The 21,215-nt window shown below is 38.6% G+C and overlaps 1 protein-coding gene across 2 annotated transcripts in view; it reads right to left on the bottom strand.

The window, feature by feature from the left end:
* The window catches only part of LOC127424537 (actin filament-associated protein 1-like 2), a 54,747-nt gene that overhangs the window by 12,387 nt on the left and 21,145 nt on the right, over window positions 1–21,215 (bottom strand). For both annotated transcript variants that reach the window (XM_051669867.1, XM_051669866.1), the window contains exons 4-8: window positions 14,557–14,653; window positions 12,968–13,182; window positions 12,294–12,470; window positions 10,848–10,940; window positions 9,771–9,864 (exon numbers count right to left, since the gene is read on the bottom strand). In XM_051669867.1, coding sequence (XP_051525827.1) covers window positions 9,771–9,864; window positions 10,848–10,940; window positions 12,294–12,470; window positions 12,968–13,182; window positions 14,557–14,653 — 676 coding nt within the window. The remainder of the gene's footprint in view (window positions 1–9,770; window positions 9,865–10,847; window positions 10,941–12,293; window positions 12,471–12,967; window positions 13,183–14,556; window positions 14,654–21,215) is intronic.

Here is a 21,215-nt window from a genome sequence, read left to right as displayed (position 1 = left end):
GTGAGTGACTTTACTATAATGCACACAATGAACATAAAAATACAAGAAATTGCTTGGAAAATACAGACAAACCATTTACTACAGTAAACATTAATTAATTTACTACATATTTCATCAGTCAAAACGATATATATTTTTTTTTATTTATGTGGAGCTTATAAGAATAATATCAGAATATGGCAATGATGGCATAGTATGCAGAAGTCCCTGTCATGTGGCCTGTGAGGAATGCATGATATAACTTCTAATGTCCACATTTGGTATGACAAATCATAAAAGTTAAGACATAATTTATGTTGGGGGGCATGTGACACCATCGGACGTGTGAACGGCGAGCTCTGCGCACTTTGCTAGTTTTAACAGTTTTAATGACATAAACCAGTGAGATTCAATACACTCTGTTCCATAACTGTTCTAAAAAATCAAATCAAATCAAAGATTCGATACACTTTGTTCCATAACTGTTCTAGGAGGACAATATGTCAAAGAATTAAAAATCCTCGTGCTCTGGAGACATTAAAAGACACTTACGTGCTCAAGCTGACACCCCTTAGCAGGCTGCGAGCCTGGGAGTCGATTTTGTCGGAGAAGTGCGGGAAATGTGGCGAGAGATGCTGAACATGTCAGCAATGCTGACGAAGGTCGTTGCTGACTTGGAGGATCTTGCTGTGATATGTCAATCGATCACTGCCATGGAGGCGAAGTTCACTGATGTGGTTACAAGAGTGGGGGATGTCGAGAAACAGATAGATTATCTGGAGTCATCGGAGAGGGAATTATCTGCTAATCCGCTAGCAACCAAGGTGGATTTGAAGCGTGTCTGGGAGAAGCTGGAGGACATGGAGAACCGTAGCCGGCGGAATAACGTCCATATCGTTGGAATCCCTGAGGGACGAGAGGGACAGGATACAGTGAAATTCCTGGATGGGCTCTTTCCGAATCTGCTCGACATAAGCTGGAAAACGAGCGAGCTCACAGGGTTCCTGTTCATCGATCCACAGAGGGAGACAGGCCCCGATCAATTCTGGCCAAATTTCTGAGATCATCCGAAAAGGATTTTGTTTTACGCGAGGCGAAGAGTAAAGGCAGGCTTTCTTGGAAGAACCACAGCATTTTCTTGTTCCCAGACTTTGCGAATTTGACAAGAGAGAAGCATGATCAATTCATGGAATGCAAGAAACTTTTACACCAATGGAAGGTCGCTTTTGCACTGAAACTGGCCAAATTGAGAATAGATGCTAAGGATGGCCGTAAAACATTCACATGCCCACAGCAACGATGTCCGACTTTATGAAGGACATCGCTTGCTGTGGTCATGTGAATGGAGTCAATGGAGTGAGCAAGTCATCTCGTTGTACTCCCGTTGCAGCCGAGTGGACTGGCTCACTGAACATTCGCTTGACTGTTTGAAGATTCTGCGCGCTTTTTTTTTGTACTGGTTCCGCCCAACGGCTGGAGTTTATTTTGTAGAGTGGCACACCTTCGGGACAGTTTTGTGGATGAATCTACATGCCCTTTGTGCTTATTTCTCCTGTTGGCTAGGGTTTGTTTTGTGGAGTATTTCTTGCAAAGACATTGGAGTGATTTAGGGTGCTTTCACACTGGCAGTTCAGTTCGAAACAGAGCACGGTTCACATGAAAAATTGGTAATGTGAAAGCTGTAATGCGGACCGGGAAGCGCACCGCAGTACCGAACCCGAGACTACCTGTAGGAGGTGGTCTGAGTTCGGTTGCAATGGAACTGTAGCTCGATTCGCGTGAATGTGAAAGCAACTCGGACTCGGGTGTGCACTCGTTCAGGAATAAAGTAACCTGCGCATGCATTTTAGCCGATGACGACATCATTATTTTCGACAACACACGAGGATCCACACATTCCTGAAAGTCCCAAAAAAGTAATGACACCACAATGACATACAAGTACAATCAACACTATAAATACTGTCTGTCTATCTGTCTGTCTGTCTATCTATCTATACACCTTATAAATACTATATATAAATACTATTATAGGTTATAAATATAGGGTATAATAGGAGATGACAGTGGCGATAACTTCATCTTGGCCATGAGCATGAGTAAGCATGCAGTGTAAACAAAGATGCAAATGAATTCCTTGCAATCAGCTGTCTCCTCAAAAAACGCTGTTTGCGAGCAGCAGCAAGCCACCTTCCCCTGGACATCTGATGAGTTACGCAATGAAGCGCACATATACGCAGTTGTCGTTCACTCTGCTGTGCATAATGGCACCAAAATAACAAAAAAACAAAAAGTATGATGAGTCGCGTTATGTTCTCCATGCGTGTTTGTGATGACGTAAGATGAATGCAAATGGACCGGGGTTCGATAGAATCAAGTGAAACCAGACCAACGCTGCGGGGGGCACCGGGAACAATCACACTCAGAATCGGACCGCAGCATACGTGCCCAGTGTGAAAGCCCCCTAAGTCATTTGTTTGCACTCATGTTGCAGCCGAGTGGACCGGCAGTTTTGTGGATGAATCTACACGCTCTTTGTGCTTATTTCTCCTATTGGCTGGAGTTTGTTTTGTGGAGTATTTTTTGCAAAGTCAATGGAGTGAGTGGGTCATCTTGTTGTACTCACATTGCAGCCGTGTGGAACGGCTCACTGAACATTCACTTGACTGTTTGAAGAATCTGCGTGTTCTTTTTGTGCTGGTTCCGCCTAGCGGCTGGTGTTTATTTTGTAGAGTGGCACACCTTCAGGACAGTTATGCGGATGAATCTACACATTTTGTGTGCTTATTCCACCTATTGGTTAGAGTTTGTTTTATAGATTATTTTCTGTTGTGTAATTCTGTCTCACAAAATTTGTATAGAAGCTCCGGACTTGAGCAATCCGTTGGCAAAGTTGTCGTGGGGGCTCTCGTAGGCGTACACGGACTGTTTGACAAAGAAAAGCAAAACATATATTCACAGAATCAACATTTAACCCCCATTATTCCCTTTCCCCCTCCCAATCCCCGACCCCACCCTGACCCTCAACAAATATCCCTGTGGTCACACTATACATATATACACAAAAAAATATGAAAATATATTAAATAAATAAAAATAATCAAACACATTTATAACTATACCTCTCGCTCCACTACCCCTCCCCGAGAGCCCTCCAAGAAGGCCAAGCAGCTGTCCCATTTTTTATTACATGAATCTAAATTCCCTAGCCTTCTACATGACATTTGGGGGCAGTGCTGGCTCAGCGGTTAAGGCTCTGGGTTACTGACCAAAAGGTCAGGGGTTCAAGCCCCAGTACTGCCAAGATGCCACTGTTGGGCCCTTGAGCAAGACCCTTGACCCTATCCACTCCAGGGGATCCATATCATGGCTGACCCTGCACTCTGACCCCAGCTTAGCTGGGATATGTGAAAAAAAATAATTTCACTGTATATGTGCAAATGTATAATGTGTGATTAAAAAAAATTAAAAAAAAAAAATTATTTCCTCGATTGCCACCACCCTCCCCATCTCTGTGCACCACTCTTGAAATGAGGGTGCTCCAGCCAACTTCTATCCCCTAAGTAAAATCTGTCTGCCAATCATAACACTGGCTAGGACCCAATTTTTTTAAATATATTTAGCCCCTATATTAATGACCACCTCATCACCTAAAATACAGAGTACTGTACTGTCATGGGGCAAAATGAAATTTGAGTGCCCAATACGTCAAACATACAACTCTGAAACCTCAACCAAAATTTTTGGATCTTAACACACCACCAAAAAACATGGGTTATGTCCCCATCTTCTGATTAGCATCGCCAGCAGGTGGGTGTGTCTTTAAGACCAAGCCTATTCAATCTAGAGGGGGTCCAATAGAATCGATGTAAAATCTTAAATTGCATAAGTCACACCCTTGCATCTATAGTCCTAATCTTAGCCCACACTCCCTCCTCCAATACCAAGTTTAGATCTTTCTCCCATAATCTCTTGAGAGAAGGTGAATCTCTGTCCCCCAGACTCTGAATTAGCAGGGAGTAATACACTGATGCCTCATGACCTTTTCCAAAAGCAGTAATCACCACTCCCAGAGTATCTGCCGCTTTAGGGGGGTTTATGCTACTCCTAAAAATAGTAGAGAGCAGGTGGCACAGCTGTAAATACCTAAAGAACTGAGAACTGGGAATCCCAAAATGTTGACCCATATTTTCAAAGGATCTCAACACTCCACTCTCATATAGGTCACCGAGCATATTAACCTCCCTCACAATCCACTCTGACCAGCAGAAAGGGGACTTATTAATACATAACTTTGGGTTCAGCCATATGCTTGAAGCAACATTTAAATAAATGTCAGAATTAAACACTCTGGACACTTTTGTCCATACCGAGTGCAAATGCGAGATAACGGGGTGTAACTTAACTTCTCTGGTTAGTTTGATAGAAAGGCTTTACAATGGCGAAATAGGGGTAAGAACTTTCTGTTCAATACAAAACCAGGGAGGGGCTCTTTCAGGTGGAAGCGACCAAAGAGCCAAATGTCTGAGACCAAATGCATAATAATAAAACAAAATCTTGGGTAGGCCTAGCCCACCTTTGCCTATGCAACTTACTGAAATGTAATCTGGGACATTTACCATTCCAAATGAAGGACTTTGCTATGCTATCAAATTGCTTGAAATAAGAGAGGGGGACATCAAAAGGGAGAGACTGTAGCAGGTAGTTGAATTTTGGAATACAATTCATTTGAATAACATTAACCTTCCCAATCATAGATAAATGTAATGAAGCCCACCTGCCCACATCGCTCGAAAACCTTTTTTATTAAAGAGTCAAAATTAACTCTAACTAAATCACACAAATTTGCTGGGAATAAAATACCCAAATACTTAATGCCCTCTTTGGGCCACTGGAAGGCGCCCGGCTGGAAAGCCGTTACCGGGCAGTACGCTGTCAGAGCCAAAGCTTTGGATTTAGACCAACTGACTCTGTATCCTGAGGAAGGAATTAAATGGAATTAATAATTCTGTGGAGGCAAGGCATAGATCTAGTGGGGTTGGAGACAAATAATCAAATATCATCCACGTAAAGCAAAAGCTTATGCACCATACCTCCCGCCACCACCCTTGGAAAATCATCATCCTTTCTTATCACGGCTGTTAATGAATAAACCCCACCTGATCTATATGTATAAGAGATGTCATAACTTTACTTAATTGGTTAGCCAAAATTTTTGACAATATTTTAACGTCTGGCTGGACCAGGGCAATTGGACTGTAACTCTTACACTCGCTTGGATCTTTGTCCTTTTAAGAATCAGACTGATCCGGGCTTGTGTCATGGTTGGCGAAAGCTTTCTATTCTTTAATGATTCCGTATAAACTTCTAGCAAGAGTGTAGCCAGTTCTGTAGCATAAGATCTAAAAAATTAGATTCTCCAAGGTTATCTCAGAATCAAGATAATTTTTTTTGCTCAGCCGACAGTTTAGGGAGATCTAATGGTTCCACAAAGTTTCAAATATCCTCTTCAGTAGATGAAGACGTGGAACTATAAAGATCAAGATAGAATTCTTTAAAGCCATTATTATCAAAGGCCGAGGTAAATATTTCACCACTAGCAGATTTCACTGAGGGAATAACAGAAAAAGACTCTCTCTGTTTTACATATCGAGCCAGAGTTTTCCTGCTTTGTCCCCCGTCTCAAAATATGACTGTCTTGCCCTGAATAGCCAAAACTCCACCTTCTGTGGCAAAATAGAATTATATCTGTATTTCAATCGGGTCAATTCTCTGAGGACATTAGACAACATTCGGCGCTTCAGCTCTGACTCGGCACTTTTAAAATTCCCTTCACTTTCCACAAGTTCTTGTGCTTTGGATTTTTTGGTGAAATCGGCATACTGTATAATCCAGCCCCTAAGAACCGCCTTAAGTGCCTCCCAAGCCACGCCCACAGAGGATACTGAGGACCAGTTGGTCTCCATATAGGCACTGATTTCAGCCTTTTTATATGTGAAGTATTATCTGTATGGTCCTGCATTAATTTTTTTACAAATGTGAGATACATGTTTTTTATTTGATAATTTATTTCATGTATTGCTCGATATTTGTTGGGAGATTTTTTAATTATGTCCCAATCCATATGGTTTGTAATGCAATGTCTCAATTGTAGGTATCTAAATATGTCACAAGGTCTTAGTTTAAATCTATCGCAGAGTTGAGTGAATGATAATTTAACCTCAGTTTTGAAAATCGGATTAATTGTTATCAGGCCCTTCTCTGCCCATTTTTTAAAGTAGAGTCCCACACAGAGGGGAGGAAATCTGGGTTGCCTGCGATGGTCATTACTCGTGAGAGAGCAACTGCCCCTCTTATTTTCTTCTGGACTTTAGTCCAAATCTTTAGGGTGTGTTGCATCCAGGTATTTGTTATCTTCACTTTTTTTTGGGACTTCAAATCAATAAACGGTAATACTGCCAGGGAAATCTCAGAGATCGAACTCTGCTCAATATCAAACCATCCTGTCTCCCTATTGTTACTGATCCATGTCACCAATGCCCGAAGCTGAGCAGCCCAATAGTAATGCATCATGTCAGGAAGGCCCATACCACCCTTATCCTTGCCAGTCTTTTTTTTTTTTTTTTTTTTACTTTTTTCTCCCCAATTTGGAATGCCCAATTCCCAATGCACTCTAAGTCCTTGTGGCGGAGGACGAATCTCAGTTGCCTCCGTATCTGTGACAGTCAACCCGCGCATCTTATCACGTGGCTTGTTAAGCATGTTACCGTGGAGACATAGCGCATGTGGAGGCTTCACGCCATCCACCGCGGCATCCACGCACAACTCACCATGCGTCCCACCAAGAGCAAACCACATTATGGTGACCGTGAGGAGGTTTTACCCCATGTGACTCTACCCTCCCTAGCAACCGGGCTAATTTGGTTGCTTAGGAGGCCTGGCTGCAGTCACTCAGCACGCCCTGGGATTCGAACTCGTGAACTCCAGGGGTGGTAGTCAGCGTATTTACTCGCTGAACTACCCAGGCCCCATCCTTGCCAGTCTTTAATATTTTGAGTCTTATTCTTGGTCTTTTATTTTGCTAAATAAATTTCGATATTAATTTATCTGAAGTACGAAACATAGAGACTGGGACCTGTACTGGAATAGACTGAAATAGGAAGAGTCTAGGTAGTACATTCATTCATACGGTCTCAACCCTGCCAAACATAGATAGGGGTAGTAATTTCCTGTATCTTAGTGTTGCTCCTTATCAATTCCACCAGTGGTTCAATACTGAGTGCAGACAGGAGATAAGGCATCTCCTGGTCGAGTCCCTCTGCCAAGCTCAAAGAACTCTGAGCAGTGACCATTTACTCTGACACTTGATCTGGGGTTGTTATAGAAAACCTTCACCCAGCTAACAAAGATATCACTAAAAGTTGAAACTAAGTTCCATAAACATCCAATCTACTCTATCAAATGCCTTCTCAGCATATAAGCTGAGATGCATAGAGGGAGCTTGTCTTTTACCAGCGATGGCTTGTAAATTTAAGGCTCTCCGGATATTATTGGTACCATGACGCCCATTAATAAACCCTGTCTGGTCAGGTTTAACCAGTTTTCTAATATATTTTTGTATTATTTGAGCTATTATAGAGGTAAGAATGTTTTGGTCTTGACAAAAAGGCTAATTGGTCTATATCCCATGCAGTTTGTTGGGTCTTTCCCTGCTTTGTAAATTACAGTAATAACTGCATCTAACCAGGAGTGGGGGGGGGGGTGCGGGGTACTCTGCATCTAGCACATAATTATATCTCTTACAGAGGATGGGGATTACCTCATTTGTATAAACCTTATAGAATTCCCCCGGAAACCCGTCCATGCCTGGGGACTTGTTATTTTTAAGTTTAGAGATAACATCTTTTACTTCCCCTTCTGTTATTGGGAAGGTTAGCTCCTTCGCTTCTTCTTCTGTTAATCTATTCATTTTAACTGAGTTAAGGAAAGTAGTGATTTTGTCCTTCTTATCTATTAGTTATTGGCCTTCATATAATGTCTTGTAGTATACTGCAAAAGCATCAATTATGTCCTCAGGTTGTGTTAACATAACTGTAGTGTCCGGGAGACTTAGGAACTGTTCTGCTAGCTTGAGTGATGATTTCTTTTTGACACTGACACAATACTTTTTGTAAAGTTAATTTATGTGTGGTGTTTATTACTTCTCAGAATACACACAAAGACTCACACAATAAGCATACTAAAAACAAATAAAAATGGTACCACAAAGAAAATGCATGCATAAAAGAAAATGCATATGCATTACAGTTTTAGGTAGATATAAAGTATTATTTATGTAAACTACTGTTTGACGTAAGACTTTATAGTCACTCAATAAAAAAGCTTGCAAAGGTAGAAGCCAGTGTCCTAAAAAAAAAATTTGAGTTAGTAATCAGAGTGCACTAGTGAAAAACATAAATAAACAAATAAACTTGTTTGAAGGTTTCTCTTTTAAGCTGTTTGTGGAGACACATGAAATCGACATCTACACGTGGGTTTAATCAGTGAGCTCACGTTTTCAATAACAAAACATTACAAAAGTTCTCGCCTGTTGTAAAACATAACCACTTGGAGAGATTTAACAAGCCTATCTAATTGCCAACCAAACTTTTGATCTTTCCCAATATCTTATTAACATATTTTTCATTAACACAATAGCTTTTTGTGTTCATAAACAAATACACGCTATCTGCTTCCGTAAACTCAGAATAACAAAAAGTTCACCAGTCTATGTACAAACCAAACTTCTGAGTTCATTGCTGTGGCTGTTAACCTGGTGTCAAAGGTGACAATCAAATCTCACAGGAATCCTTCGACAGACAATGACACAGTGTAGAAAACACCCAGCCAGTGTCCTGAGCGGCATGCAGTGAATTTAGCCAGTAATGAATGAGACCAAAACACTAGGGAGTACAATAGCATAGTTGTGCTAATAGCAGTGCTAGAACAGATGCAAAGTATGCAGCCCATTCCTACATACAGGGTTATAAAATGTAAGCAAGCGGCAGATTTTTTAAGCGTAAAATAGCATTAAGCTTGTCGCACACTGGATAAAAAGTGCCGCATCGTAGGTAGGACAACGCACAAGTATCGTACACAGAGCATGTTGTGAACAGAGGTGGCAGTACAAAACAGTGAATTTCCACCTTCTTTAAGGAAAAACAAAGCGACATCGATGAGTTCACAGGTTGGTGTATGGAAAAACAAAAACAGTACAACTGCACAAACTGAAAGATTAGAAAGGGTGATGTTTTTATACGGTGTGTTACCTTGTATAGGCTTTTTTCAAGCTGTCAAACCACAAAAAGACAAATTTGTTACTTACAAATTGCCTATACACAATATACCTTCTAGCCTAAATTTAAAAATATATGTCCCCATAATGATTTGGCTGCAATTTAATAGAAAATTATGTGAGTGGAGCTGTTGGTGAACACCGAACTGTGGCGCTAACATACGAACATTCATAGAAAACAATGGTTTCGAATTTTAGGACGTTGTGTGTCGTCCCTCAGACACGTCTGGTGTGCGACCGCCTTTAGGTTACGGAATAACAAGAAAGGACAGTGGGATATACTGGTGCTGTTTAAAGTCAACATGGAATCAAAATGAACCCTATTACATTCTTGATATAGAAATAGGAAATTTACAAATCTACTTAATGAAATTCTATCAACATTGACCCATAGTGTTTTGGTACAAATTAAATCCATGTTGAAGAGTTGAAAGTTTCGTAGGGAGTGTTTGCTCACCTCGGTCTCTGTCTTTGATTTCCACACTGCTAACTGCAGATGGAAGACCAGAGAGTTTCTCTTCATCTGAATCTGTATGGAGGACTGTACTTGACTGTGTGTGAGAGAGAGAGAGAGAGAGAATGAATAACCATATGAATGAATAAACCTTGAGCATTAAATGTATGCTCATCTCAAATTGTGTATTATGTACTGATTTCATAGCACAGTAATGCATATTAATTTGTTCAGCGTGTAATCATCTCTCTATTACAACTTTACTTCTAAATACACGGTTAAACATTAATTATTGTAATTGTTATATTGCATATTATTTTCATGTTCTATAAAGTATATTTCATCATTATTGAATCCATTTTTTATATTACAGTCTTATTGTGTGCAGTGCATAGATCTACTATTGTAGTATTATTGTTTACTTGCATTCTCCACTGAGGCTGTAGATTGTAATATAAAAATGTAGTGTCTTGAATTGAACTCATATCAACCATTTCACATGTTTCTCCTCTTGTATTGATATGTGTTGTACAATACAACATTAATGTGTATTGTGTCGTGGATAAAACACTTGAGTAACCATATTAAAATAAAATGAAGAGTGTTATTTATCTTCCTCAAAGTTAGTTATATATCGGTTGTAAAAATTTAAACGAATAACATCAACATGAAAATAGCACGTCATGACTCCGCTCTGCAAGTCCTCAAACCATGAGATTCATCTGCGCAGATGAGCAATGCAGAATCACAACTCACGTAAAACGTTCCTCCGCATATAACTTGCAGTTTTCTGCTTCAAAGTTACATAGTGTAGCTTTCAGATGAAACACAAGACTTTGCTTATCAGTTTAGTACAGGGTTCATGCCAACAGAGGATTTCTGAAAGAAACTATGAAATAGTCTCAAGAGCAGATGTGAAGCACTGATCTCCCGATGAATAACCACCACATTCAGTAAAAATCTCCATTCATAGAAGAAAACGTATGCTGCTCCTCTCTTGCTCTGTCCATCAGATTGATTATGTAATTAACACTGTGAGTAGTGACTGGCATGGTGTCAGTTTGTGTGTGCGTGTGTTACCCTGCAAGAGTCCAGCCTTTCACTCTTCAGAATAGATGAGGAGCTGTGCGATTCAGGCTCATAGTAAGAGGAGCCACTCACTTCTTCAATAATCTACAAACGAGACATGAATCATGACAGATAAAAAAGAATGAAGTTAAATTAATACAGGCTAGTTGATTTTACAGGCTATAAGTTAATCTAAGTCAGGTGAAGTTAAAGGAACATTCCAGGCAATTTACAATTTAGCATTCATTGTAATAATTATACTGTAAATATTTTACCAACATTGTCTACAGGCGAAGTTTGTCAACAGTGTCAACAGTCTTTCTGGTATCCTCATGAGGATCCCAAGTGAATGTAACCAAATTCATCAACAGTGCAATAGCTGCATATTTAAAAAGAAAAACTTACTAGGGGTCGACCGATTTTGACGATATTGATGTTTAATATGGTGGAAAAGGCCAATAACCAATTAATCAGTCGATCATTTAAAAAAGAAATCTTAGTCTTCCCATACTGTGACAGATTTCATCCGTTTTTTTGCCAAATGAATGCTTTTATAGCCTATATATTCACCAGATAATGGTTTGATTTATTATACGGGTCTCTGGAATCCTCGATTGTGATTGTTCAATGGCGCCATCTAGCGGTCTAATATTTCTGAATAACAATCGCACATCTGGTGATTAAGACAAATCAGACCGCTCATCCGGATATTGCGAGTCATCTTGCCTACTTCTCGGATCACTGTGCTATCTCTACAAGTAAGTTAATAAAAGAATTTCAACTCAAATCATGTTCATTAATTTAATTATTTGGGAAGCAGTCTTGTAATAAGCAGGATAATGAGCAGTCAGATTATCACTATTTCCAAAAAAAATAAAAAAATAACAGAACTTAGCTGGGAAACCAGAGGAGGAATTAAGTTGTTCAGTGATTTCTTTTTTATCAATTAGTTACATAATTTCAACGCAAATCAATATTTTATGTCCATTTAATGATTTATTTGTTTAGTAACAGTGTAATAAGCTGGATAACGTACAGTCAGCCGGTTGTTATTGCAAAATAAGCCCAGACGTGAAGTGGACTGTACATTATTCCTTATATATTTCACCAGATTTTTATTATTCACAAGATATGAAGTTGATTTCTATGTAGTCCTTTTTTTTTTTTGAATGCCCTCACTTCAAACTCCAATTTCAGCTCCAACTATTCAATCTCCAACTATCGGCATATAATTTTGTAGATAACAGATAGTTCCAAAAAGTAACAATCGGCACAGATTAATCGGTCTACCTCTATGTGTTACTCTTGCCTGCAAGGTTTCCACTTTAATGTTAACAAAATGAGAGAAGAATCCAAATTATTATCAATGGTAATCGGTAACACGCCACAGATGGTGTCGATAAAGCTTAAGTTTAAGCAGAATTTTTCTTTAAAGCAAGAGTTTTCCTGTGGCCAGACCTTCCTCCACTCTTCCGCCTGTGTGCCACTTTGGAAGCCCATGATGAGTGTTTCAGCACCGGACACCACCTTTAGCTCATGCTGCATTTTCTTACTGTGCTTGGATTTGTAGACCACATAGCAACCTGTCAGGTTGAGCTCCAGTAGAGGCTGCAGGTCTTTAGCACACTTAAAACACTGTCAGGGAAAACAAGAAGCAGAAATAAATACAGATTTAATAGTAAATCTGCATAAAATAAATAATAATTTCAGACAGCAAAGTACTACCTAGTTAGAGAAGCAAAAACACAGATATAGATATTGCCATGATAATCACCAGCAAAACATGAAGTCATTAAAGCTAATTGCTTGTTATGTTCCTCATTAGTAAATCGCTTTGGATTGATGACTAAATGTAAATATAAATGGTCGAGTAGAAGCAGCTGATGATCAATGAATGGTCATGGGTGCAATTCCCAGGGACACACATGTTGATTGAATTGTATATCTTGAATATCTTGAATGTACCGTAATTAGATTTGGATTAAAGCATCTGTCCAATGCATAAATGTAAATGTAGCAGTTTCTTTCGAATTAACCTGGTTTCCCAAAATAGCTCTTTTCACAAAGGCATTCAAGGTTCAGTTGAGTGAAGATCAAGGTTCAGTTTAGTGAAACTATAGTGAGGCTCTTACCAGTAGTGAGTTGTGTTTAATAATGAAGAGCTGGCGTGTCCACTGGCCCAGCCACTTCTTCCTCCACACGTATCCACAGATGCGTGACTCTGGGACGGGTCTTAAGCAGGGCTGAGAGGAGCTCCACTGGATGTAATGAGCTCTGTCCTTCACAAACTCCTCATCCTCCTCTTCACCATACGACTCGTAGTGACTACTGTCTGAGTCCACTTTATCTGAGGTAATGACACAAGTATTTTAGACTGTAAATCGATAAAAAAAATTTAATCAAATTAATTACATGAGATGCTGATTAAGTAATCTAATTAATTGCATATATCAATATTGACTAAAAGGCCCTCAAGTAAAGATAATACTATAGACAATAATTAAAAAAAAATATTTAAACATAATACTGTATATACAATAAATACAATAATTAAAGTAACTCAAAGATATTACATTATGGGGGCCTGGGTAGCTCAGCGAGTAAAGACGCTGACTACCACCCCTGGATACAGGGCATGTTGAGTGACTCCAGCCAGGTCCCCTAAGCAACCAAATTGGCCCAGTTGCTAGGGAGGGTAGAGTCACATGGGGTAACCTCCTTGTGGTCGCTATAATGTGGTTCGCTCTCAGAGGGGTGCGTGGTGAGTTGTGCGTGGATGCGTGAAGCCTCCACACACGCTATGTCTCTGTGGTAACGCGCTCAACAAGCCATGTAATAAGATGCGCGGATTGACTGTCTCAGACGCTGAGGCAACTGAGATTCGTCCTCCGCCACCCGGACTGAGGCCAGCCGCTACACCACCACGAGGACATAGAGCACATTGGGAATTGGACATTCCAAATTGGGAGAAAAAAATTATAATAAATAAATAAAGATATTACATTATTGTGGCAGACAAGTAAAGCATCGTTTAGAGAATACAAACAGTGGCTTTAGAAGTCAATATCTTGTTTGCTTTATTTTCATATCATTGAACATAAGCCTATCACTGGTCTACAGTCCACAGCAATCCATTTTGCAATTGAGTTTGTCAATTTGTCCGTGGGCTGTTCTCACAGGATCGGGTCTTTTGTTCCGTCTGCACTATTTTTGTTGGTCAATTTATACATGTTAGACATATGCTTTTGGAGTGTCTCACTGTGGTTGCATCGTGTTTCACAGGTTTTCAGCGTTTCTAGCCATAAACACCTTGTTTTTAGGACGCTGTGTCAAGTTAAATATTGTTTAAAACCTACAGTAGTTGCCTGTATAGCTTTGCATTACCTGTACAGCTGGAGCTGCGCTGACTGCCCCCTACTGACTGGGACTGGTAAAAATATGAAGGTGGTACTTCAAACTTGCTCTTTTGGCAGGAAAATCCCATATTTTTGACATGATTGTGTTCGTTTTTTTAACACATTATTTTTATGTAATAATCAAACTGAATTAACACATTAAATCAACAGTCTTAATTTTTAGTATTACAAAGTTTTAAGCCAGATGTTTTATTAAAGCTGACGTGTAATTTTTACATTAAAACTAACAGTTTTAAGGAACTGAGTGCTATTTATTTTAGTGTTCAACTGTATTTGATCTGTTGTAGTTGGGTTTTTGCACTGACCTGTAGATTGACTGGCCAGGACAAAAGGTTCTGCCTCCTCGTAACAGTCCTCATCCTCTAAACACAGAGGGTTTGGGGGGATAGCAGGACCCACAGGCTGAAGACAAAAAAGAAGAATAGATATATTTTCAGACTGCAAACACAGGACTGCAAAGAACAGCATTGAAATAAACTGTTATGCACGGCCAGGCAAAGCTCTAGTTTCAACTCATTAACCCACAGTGAAGTACACAAACACAACCAATCTGGCCCCTTATCAATCGCAACACTTTCACATGAGTTACTCACAGCAACGGCACAGCCATGAATGAGGACAGCACTGCAGTCTAAATGGATCACCTGAGTGTGCACATGAGAAGCATCATATCTGAGACTTACAGGGCAAACAAAGAGAAATTGGTGTCGTGACAGAATTTGTGATGAATTGAACAATTCTGGCTCTGATTCCAGTTCCTTAATGATTGTTTTATTAATTTCGAATAATTAGAGTACAGTGTTCTGTCGCATCAGTGGAAGAATGCAGACATATAAGGACTGTTACTGGAACTGAACATTATGAACATCATTTGTTTCTACTATTTAAAGAAATAAATCAATTTAAGATGATATCTTTCTCATGTGGAGCTCAAAACCAAGAGTATAAATACAGCTCTGCATTACAGGAAGAGAGAGAGAGAGAGAGAGAGAGAGAGAGAGAGAGAGAGAGAGAGAGAGAATGTTTTTAGCTGTACTTAGGGTCACTCGGTCCACAGTGTTTATGAGGGTATGGAGCAGACTGTTCTAGAGAAGCACAGCTGAGGGACAATGGCTGTGGTCTGCACTGGGGTCAGTAATTTGTAGTCGGACACTGAGGGCACAAGAGCAAATCAGTAGCACTGAAACATAGGTTTCTGGGAGTTCAAAACAGGAAGATTTCTTGGGTCTGAAATCTTGTACTTCTCATGCTGATGTAATGCAATTCCAATTTGCCTTGACATGACAGACTTGTTTTCTCAAGAATTAAATACAGGTTTGTCTATGGGAAATGTAATGACGTAGCCTTCAGAATTAAAGGAATATCTGTGGCATGCCATGGATTAACAAATAAAATAATTGACTCGTCCCTCTGTTTATAAAAAAGGAAGGAAAATCCGTACCGTGATTCAAGCCTAGCAAGTAATCTTATCACAGGCTTTAAAAGCAGAAATGTGACTCTTGTTGGAACTACATGAAGAGTTTTTGTTATCTGAACCAAAAAGTTGTCTAAATCATCGTTTGGCAGATGAACTTTTGTTTATGTGCTACCGACATAACGCATTGATACAAGGTGAAATTAACTAGGTTTATTTATTTAACTGGTTGTAACATAGGCTGGAAGTTTGGATATACAGTAACTTTGTACACAATAAACTAATCTATCAAACCCATCGATACACATACATAGATACCGCATTTGGCTACACGTTACCTGTACAGCTGGAGTTGTGCTGACTGCCCCCTAATGACTTGTGAGGACTTATATGTATTTTTTTATTATATTTATCTAACTGGTTGTGACATAGGTTGAAAAATTGGATATACAGGAACTCTGTACAGACAAAGTTAAGTAACGTTTCAAACTCATAGATATACAGAAGTAGATACCGCATTTGGCCAGTTTGGATACGTCAACTGCGCTGCCGACGTCATCTTGGAACAGTCAACAAGGAGCTCTGTTTAAATGTTAGTCAATGGAGGAGAAGCCTCAGAGCGCTGCATAATATTATTTAGTGTAGAAACAGTTCATCATAAATTGACTGCCTGAGAGCTAATCTTCAATATATTTGCCATTATGTATTTATTTGTAGAGAAATTAATTTGGAGTTTGCTACGAAAAAGTTTTAGAAAAGAAGGGAATGTCCAGTAATTTCACAGGCATCTACAGGAAAGTATGATTTATTTACATTCCTAACTATTCTAAACTCTGACCGCATTTTTAAATCTATGTTTGTACTTTTTATACTTAATTTAATATAGATTATTAATACTGCACTCTCATTATTTGATATTTGTGTAATACAATGTCATTTTATAGTAATATATATGGTACATGAAAATTATAGACTACAGTATAAATTGCACTACAGTTATTTATTATCTCAGTTTAATTATGAATTTAATTTAATTGTGCAGGTTATGGTTTATATTATAAATGGATATAACTTACTATAAGAATGATTGTTGCTATGTACAATATGAAATAAAAACAAATATATTATTTAAATAAACAAATATATTATGGATGTTTTTGGTTCTAGATTCAATTAAATTACCAATTTGGGTGTCATCTATATGGCTGGGTATTGATACAGATTACCCGATTCTATTCGATTCCTATTCAAAAGCTTTCTATTCCATTCGATTCTGATTTCAATTCGATTTGATGTCGATTCAAATAGGAATATTTCTGATCTAATGTCCACTTTGCTTATATTAAAAACAAATCTCTCTCTCAAATAATGCTGTTTATTATACTGGGGACCTTCTTACTAGGTACATTATGAAAATATAAAAATTTTCTAATATTTTACTAATTATATTTTATTAGGTTTTTTTATTTTTTTATAATTTTGGTCATATTTTACCTTTTTAAAAATGAACAAATCCATGTATTCCATAATTTTTTTTAAATATTGTATATATTATATTTTGTAACATGTTTATTGCTTACATGCATAATTTGTACTATTTCCAAGTATTTAAATTGATTTGCTGAACATGTTAAAAACTGGTACTGTCTCTTTAAGAAAACCGGCTGTTCTGTAAAAAGCATCTGTAAATTAGCTCATGTTAACGAGAGAGGACTCATATGGCTTTTTCTGATCCATGCTATTCATTATTTGAATTAAATGTAAATTTTTTGTTGTTTTGCTCAACAACTGACAGTAAAGAACAGAAAGGGTATTAAAAGAGACCTTATTCAATGCCAAATGGGCTCTCGTCTGGACACACAGAACAAGCCAAAGCAAACTTTTATCCTCAACACGGTGTTGAACTTCTTCCCCACTATACTACACTATCACTGGTGAGTGAAATCTGAACATTTACCAGCCAGTGGCTCATCATAGCCATTTTAGTTGCATTTTGCGAAATTTGGCAGCAAATACAAGCAATTTTTTCTTATTGTAGTAGAGGGTTTTGCATAGAGTAAAAGATCAATCTTGGGATTTTTTTTATTTTTTATTTTCTCCCCAATTTGAAATGCCCAATTCCCAATGCGCTCTAAAACCTTGTGGTGACGTAGTGACTCGCCTCAATCCAGGTGGCAGAGGACGAATCTCAGTTGCCTCTGCATCTGAGACAGTCAATCCGTGCATCTTATCATGTGGTTTGTTGAGCGCGTTACCGTGGAGACCTAGCACGTGTGGAGGCTTTACGCTATTCTCTGCGGCATCCACGCACAACTCACCACGCACCCCACCGAGAGGGAGAACCACATTACAGCGACCACGAGGAGGTTACCCCATGTGACTCTACCCTCCCTAGCAACTGGGCCAATTTGGTTGCTTAGGAGACCTGACTGGAGTCACTCAGCACACCCTGGATTTGAACTCGTGGCTCCAGGGGTGGTAGTCAGTGTCTTTACTCGCTGAGCTTCCCAGGCCCCCCCGATCTTGGGATTTAAGAATCAATATCGAGATTGTTCAAATGAAGATGCATAGGAAAATCAATATTTTTAAGTCCTAGTCATCTACAATATTGTCTTATTTTTATGGTAATTAAAATCTTGTGCAAATTGTCTGGAAAAGACTCCAGCCAGTTGAAGACCACATCTGTCAATTCACTTTCATGTTTTTATGGACGGCTCTTGACCTTTCCATTATGGCAGACGTGCAGCCGTATTGCGGTCAATAGGAACAGCTGCTAATGGGGCATCTATGTATTTATAACTATGATCAAACCAGTCTCATGATAATTACTAAACAATGTTTAATGTTAACATGAAATGGGGGCCTGGGTAGCTCAGCGAGTATTGACGCTAACTACCACCCCTGGAGTCAAGAGTTCGAATCCAGGGTGTGCTGAGTGACTCCAGCCAGGTCTCCTAAGCAACCAAATTGGCTCGGTTGCTAGGGAGGGTAGAGTCACATGGGGTAACCTCCTCGCGGTCGCTATAATGTGAAGCCTCCACTCACCCTACGTCTTAGAGCGCATTGGGAATTGGGAATTCCAAAAGAAAAAAAAAAATGTTAAAAAAAGAGGACATTCAACGAGAGAAAAAGTAGGGGTATGACTTGATATAATTGATTATGAATTAAATCAAGAAAGTAAATATCATCGATTTTCTTTTTTACTTTAAGCTGATTTTAATACAGAATATTCTTAACATCTACAGTTGGCTAAAATGGACTGACTTCTACCAAATGTGCTAATGATCTCTTTTCCCATCCTCATTTGTTTGTATGTTGGAAGGTGGATTGTGTTTCACTCAATTTTAGAATGTTAATTACATTTTTTCTGAGCTTTTCTTCTCTTTTATCTAACATATTTTCATTCTGTCCATTTACCCTCTCGCTCTTGGGGGAGGCGTGGTTGGGTCTGAGAGTACAGCATGTGCAGCTCTGGGGATCAGATACATATCTGTGAATAAAAGATGAAAGGAGTTTTTGTGTGCCCACGAGTCTGTGAGGCAGAGAAGGTCAGAGACAGAGAAAGAAGTAGCAGAAAAATAGGAATGTAAGGCTGGAAAACCTTTGTGGAGTGTGCCTAAAGCCTGCTGAAGGGTGCAAAAAAACATAAGAATGATGAGAACGATAAGAATAAAGTACTGATTAAGCTGCGGACAGGAAACCAAGTAAAGAACAAGTGTTAGACTGAGCAGACCATTCCATAAAAATGCATACACTCCAGACTTCATCACAGTGACAAAGTTTTGTTTGACACCGTAAAAGTTGCCGGGGTTGTTAAAGGAATAGTGCACCCAAACATTTTAATTCTGTCAACATTTAATCTTTCACATCTTTCCAAACCAATATGGTGTATTCTTTTCTATTTGACACAAACAGAGATATTTTGAAGAATTTTACCTAGATCTTTTAATACAATTAAACCTCATAGTGACCATGTCTGTCACGCTCCAAAAAGAACAAACTGACTTTTTCTTTCTTTCAACCAAAAATCTTTTCCTCACACAAAGCAATTGTGTGGCTTCAGAAAACTTGTATTTTTAGGATGTTTCATAAAGCTTTTTTTGTCCTTTTGTAGCTTAAAAAACATGTCACTATGACCTGTCATTGTATGGAAAGTTCAAAAAGCACAACAGAATCTTGACACAGCATCCTAAAAAAACGCTGCGTTTATGACGCTGAATACCAGCGAGACACTCCAAGCATGTCCGTCTGAGGCACGCACATGTACATAGAGTGACAATTAAAAATAGCGCAGACGGAACACAAGAACGCATCCTGTGAGAACTGAGACTCAATGCAAAACAGATTACTGTCAACTGTAGGCTATTCAATGATATGAGAATAAAACAAACAATATATTGAGTTCTTAAGCCACTTTTTGTATCATCTAATCAATGCTTTATTCATCTGCCACAATAATACAGCTTATTTCAAACTAAATTTCAATCTGTATTACATATTTATCAAAGGCCCTGCTTATTATATTGATAAATATTTGAATTATTCTGCATTATTTATATATATTATCTTTATTTGGGGGCCTTTCTCAGCAAATAATGATGTATGCGATTAACTGCGATTAATTAGATTAATTAATTTTAATCGATTAACAGCACTAGTTTAAATATAAGCTAACTTCATTAATCTATACTTTTCTTTTTGGACACATTTTTTAAATCAACAAAATGCATTATAATAATTAATAAAACTATGTAAAAATTATAGTAAAAAAAACAAACAACAACAACATTTGCCCTCACTTTGGGCTCGCATAGGAGCCAATACTGAAGGTAGTAGGGTAAGACACATATATAAACTCAGAGTCTACATAAAGGCTATCACAATTTTATCATTTCACATGTTATTATTCAGAAAAACTAGTAGCAAAAGTTGGCTTTTTATAAAATGCGCTATGTCGGTTTTCAGAGATTTAACGCGCACACACACACACACACACACACACACACACACACACACACACACTAATGATTTTTATACTGTATGAACTATAGATTCTATCCCCTAACCCTACCCCTAAACCTAAACCTAACCCTCACAAAAAACGTTCTGCATTTTTACATTTTCAATAAAACATCGTTTAGTATGTTTTTTAAGCGATTTGAATTATGGGGACACTAGAAATGTCATCATAAACCACATTTATAGCATAATACACTTGTAATTACCAGTTTGTAACCTAAAAAAAATTTTCCTCGTAAACCACCCAAACCCACGCGCACGCATGCACACACACCATTGGTAGGCATGACTCCAACAAGAATTGAATACCAATACAGAATAATTCGATAAGAATCAAAATATCACATGTATGGACCTTACTCATGGTAGTGCCATCTTTAATTTTTGACGGGAATCACAACGAGGCTGAGGGGACAGACTTACAGTCTTTTCAAGTGGTTGTACTGTTGTTTAAAGTGCTTTGGATCATTCTGCTGATGAAACGTTGTAAAAAACATCTTTCCAAGAAGTTTCAGCTGACAAAAAATTCCA

The sequence above is a fragment of the Myxocyprinus asiaticus genome, chromosome 33, assembly GCF_019703515.2.
Source record: "Myxocyprinus asiaticus isolate MX2 ecotype Aquarium Trade chromosome 33, UBuf_Myxa_2, whole genome shotgun sequence".
Lineage (NCBI taxonomy): Eukaryota > Metazoa > Chordata > Actinopteri > Cypriniformes > Catostomidae > Myxocyprinus > Myxocyprinus asiaticus.
The sequence above is the reverse complement of the archived record's forward strand: the minus strand, read 5'-3'. Positions and strand labels throughout refer to the sequence as shown.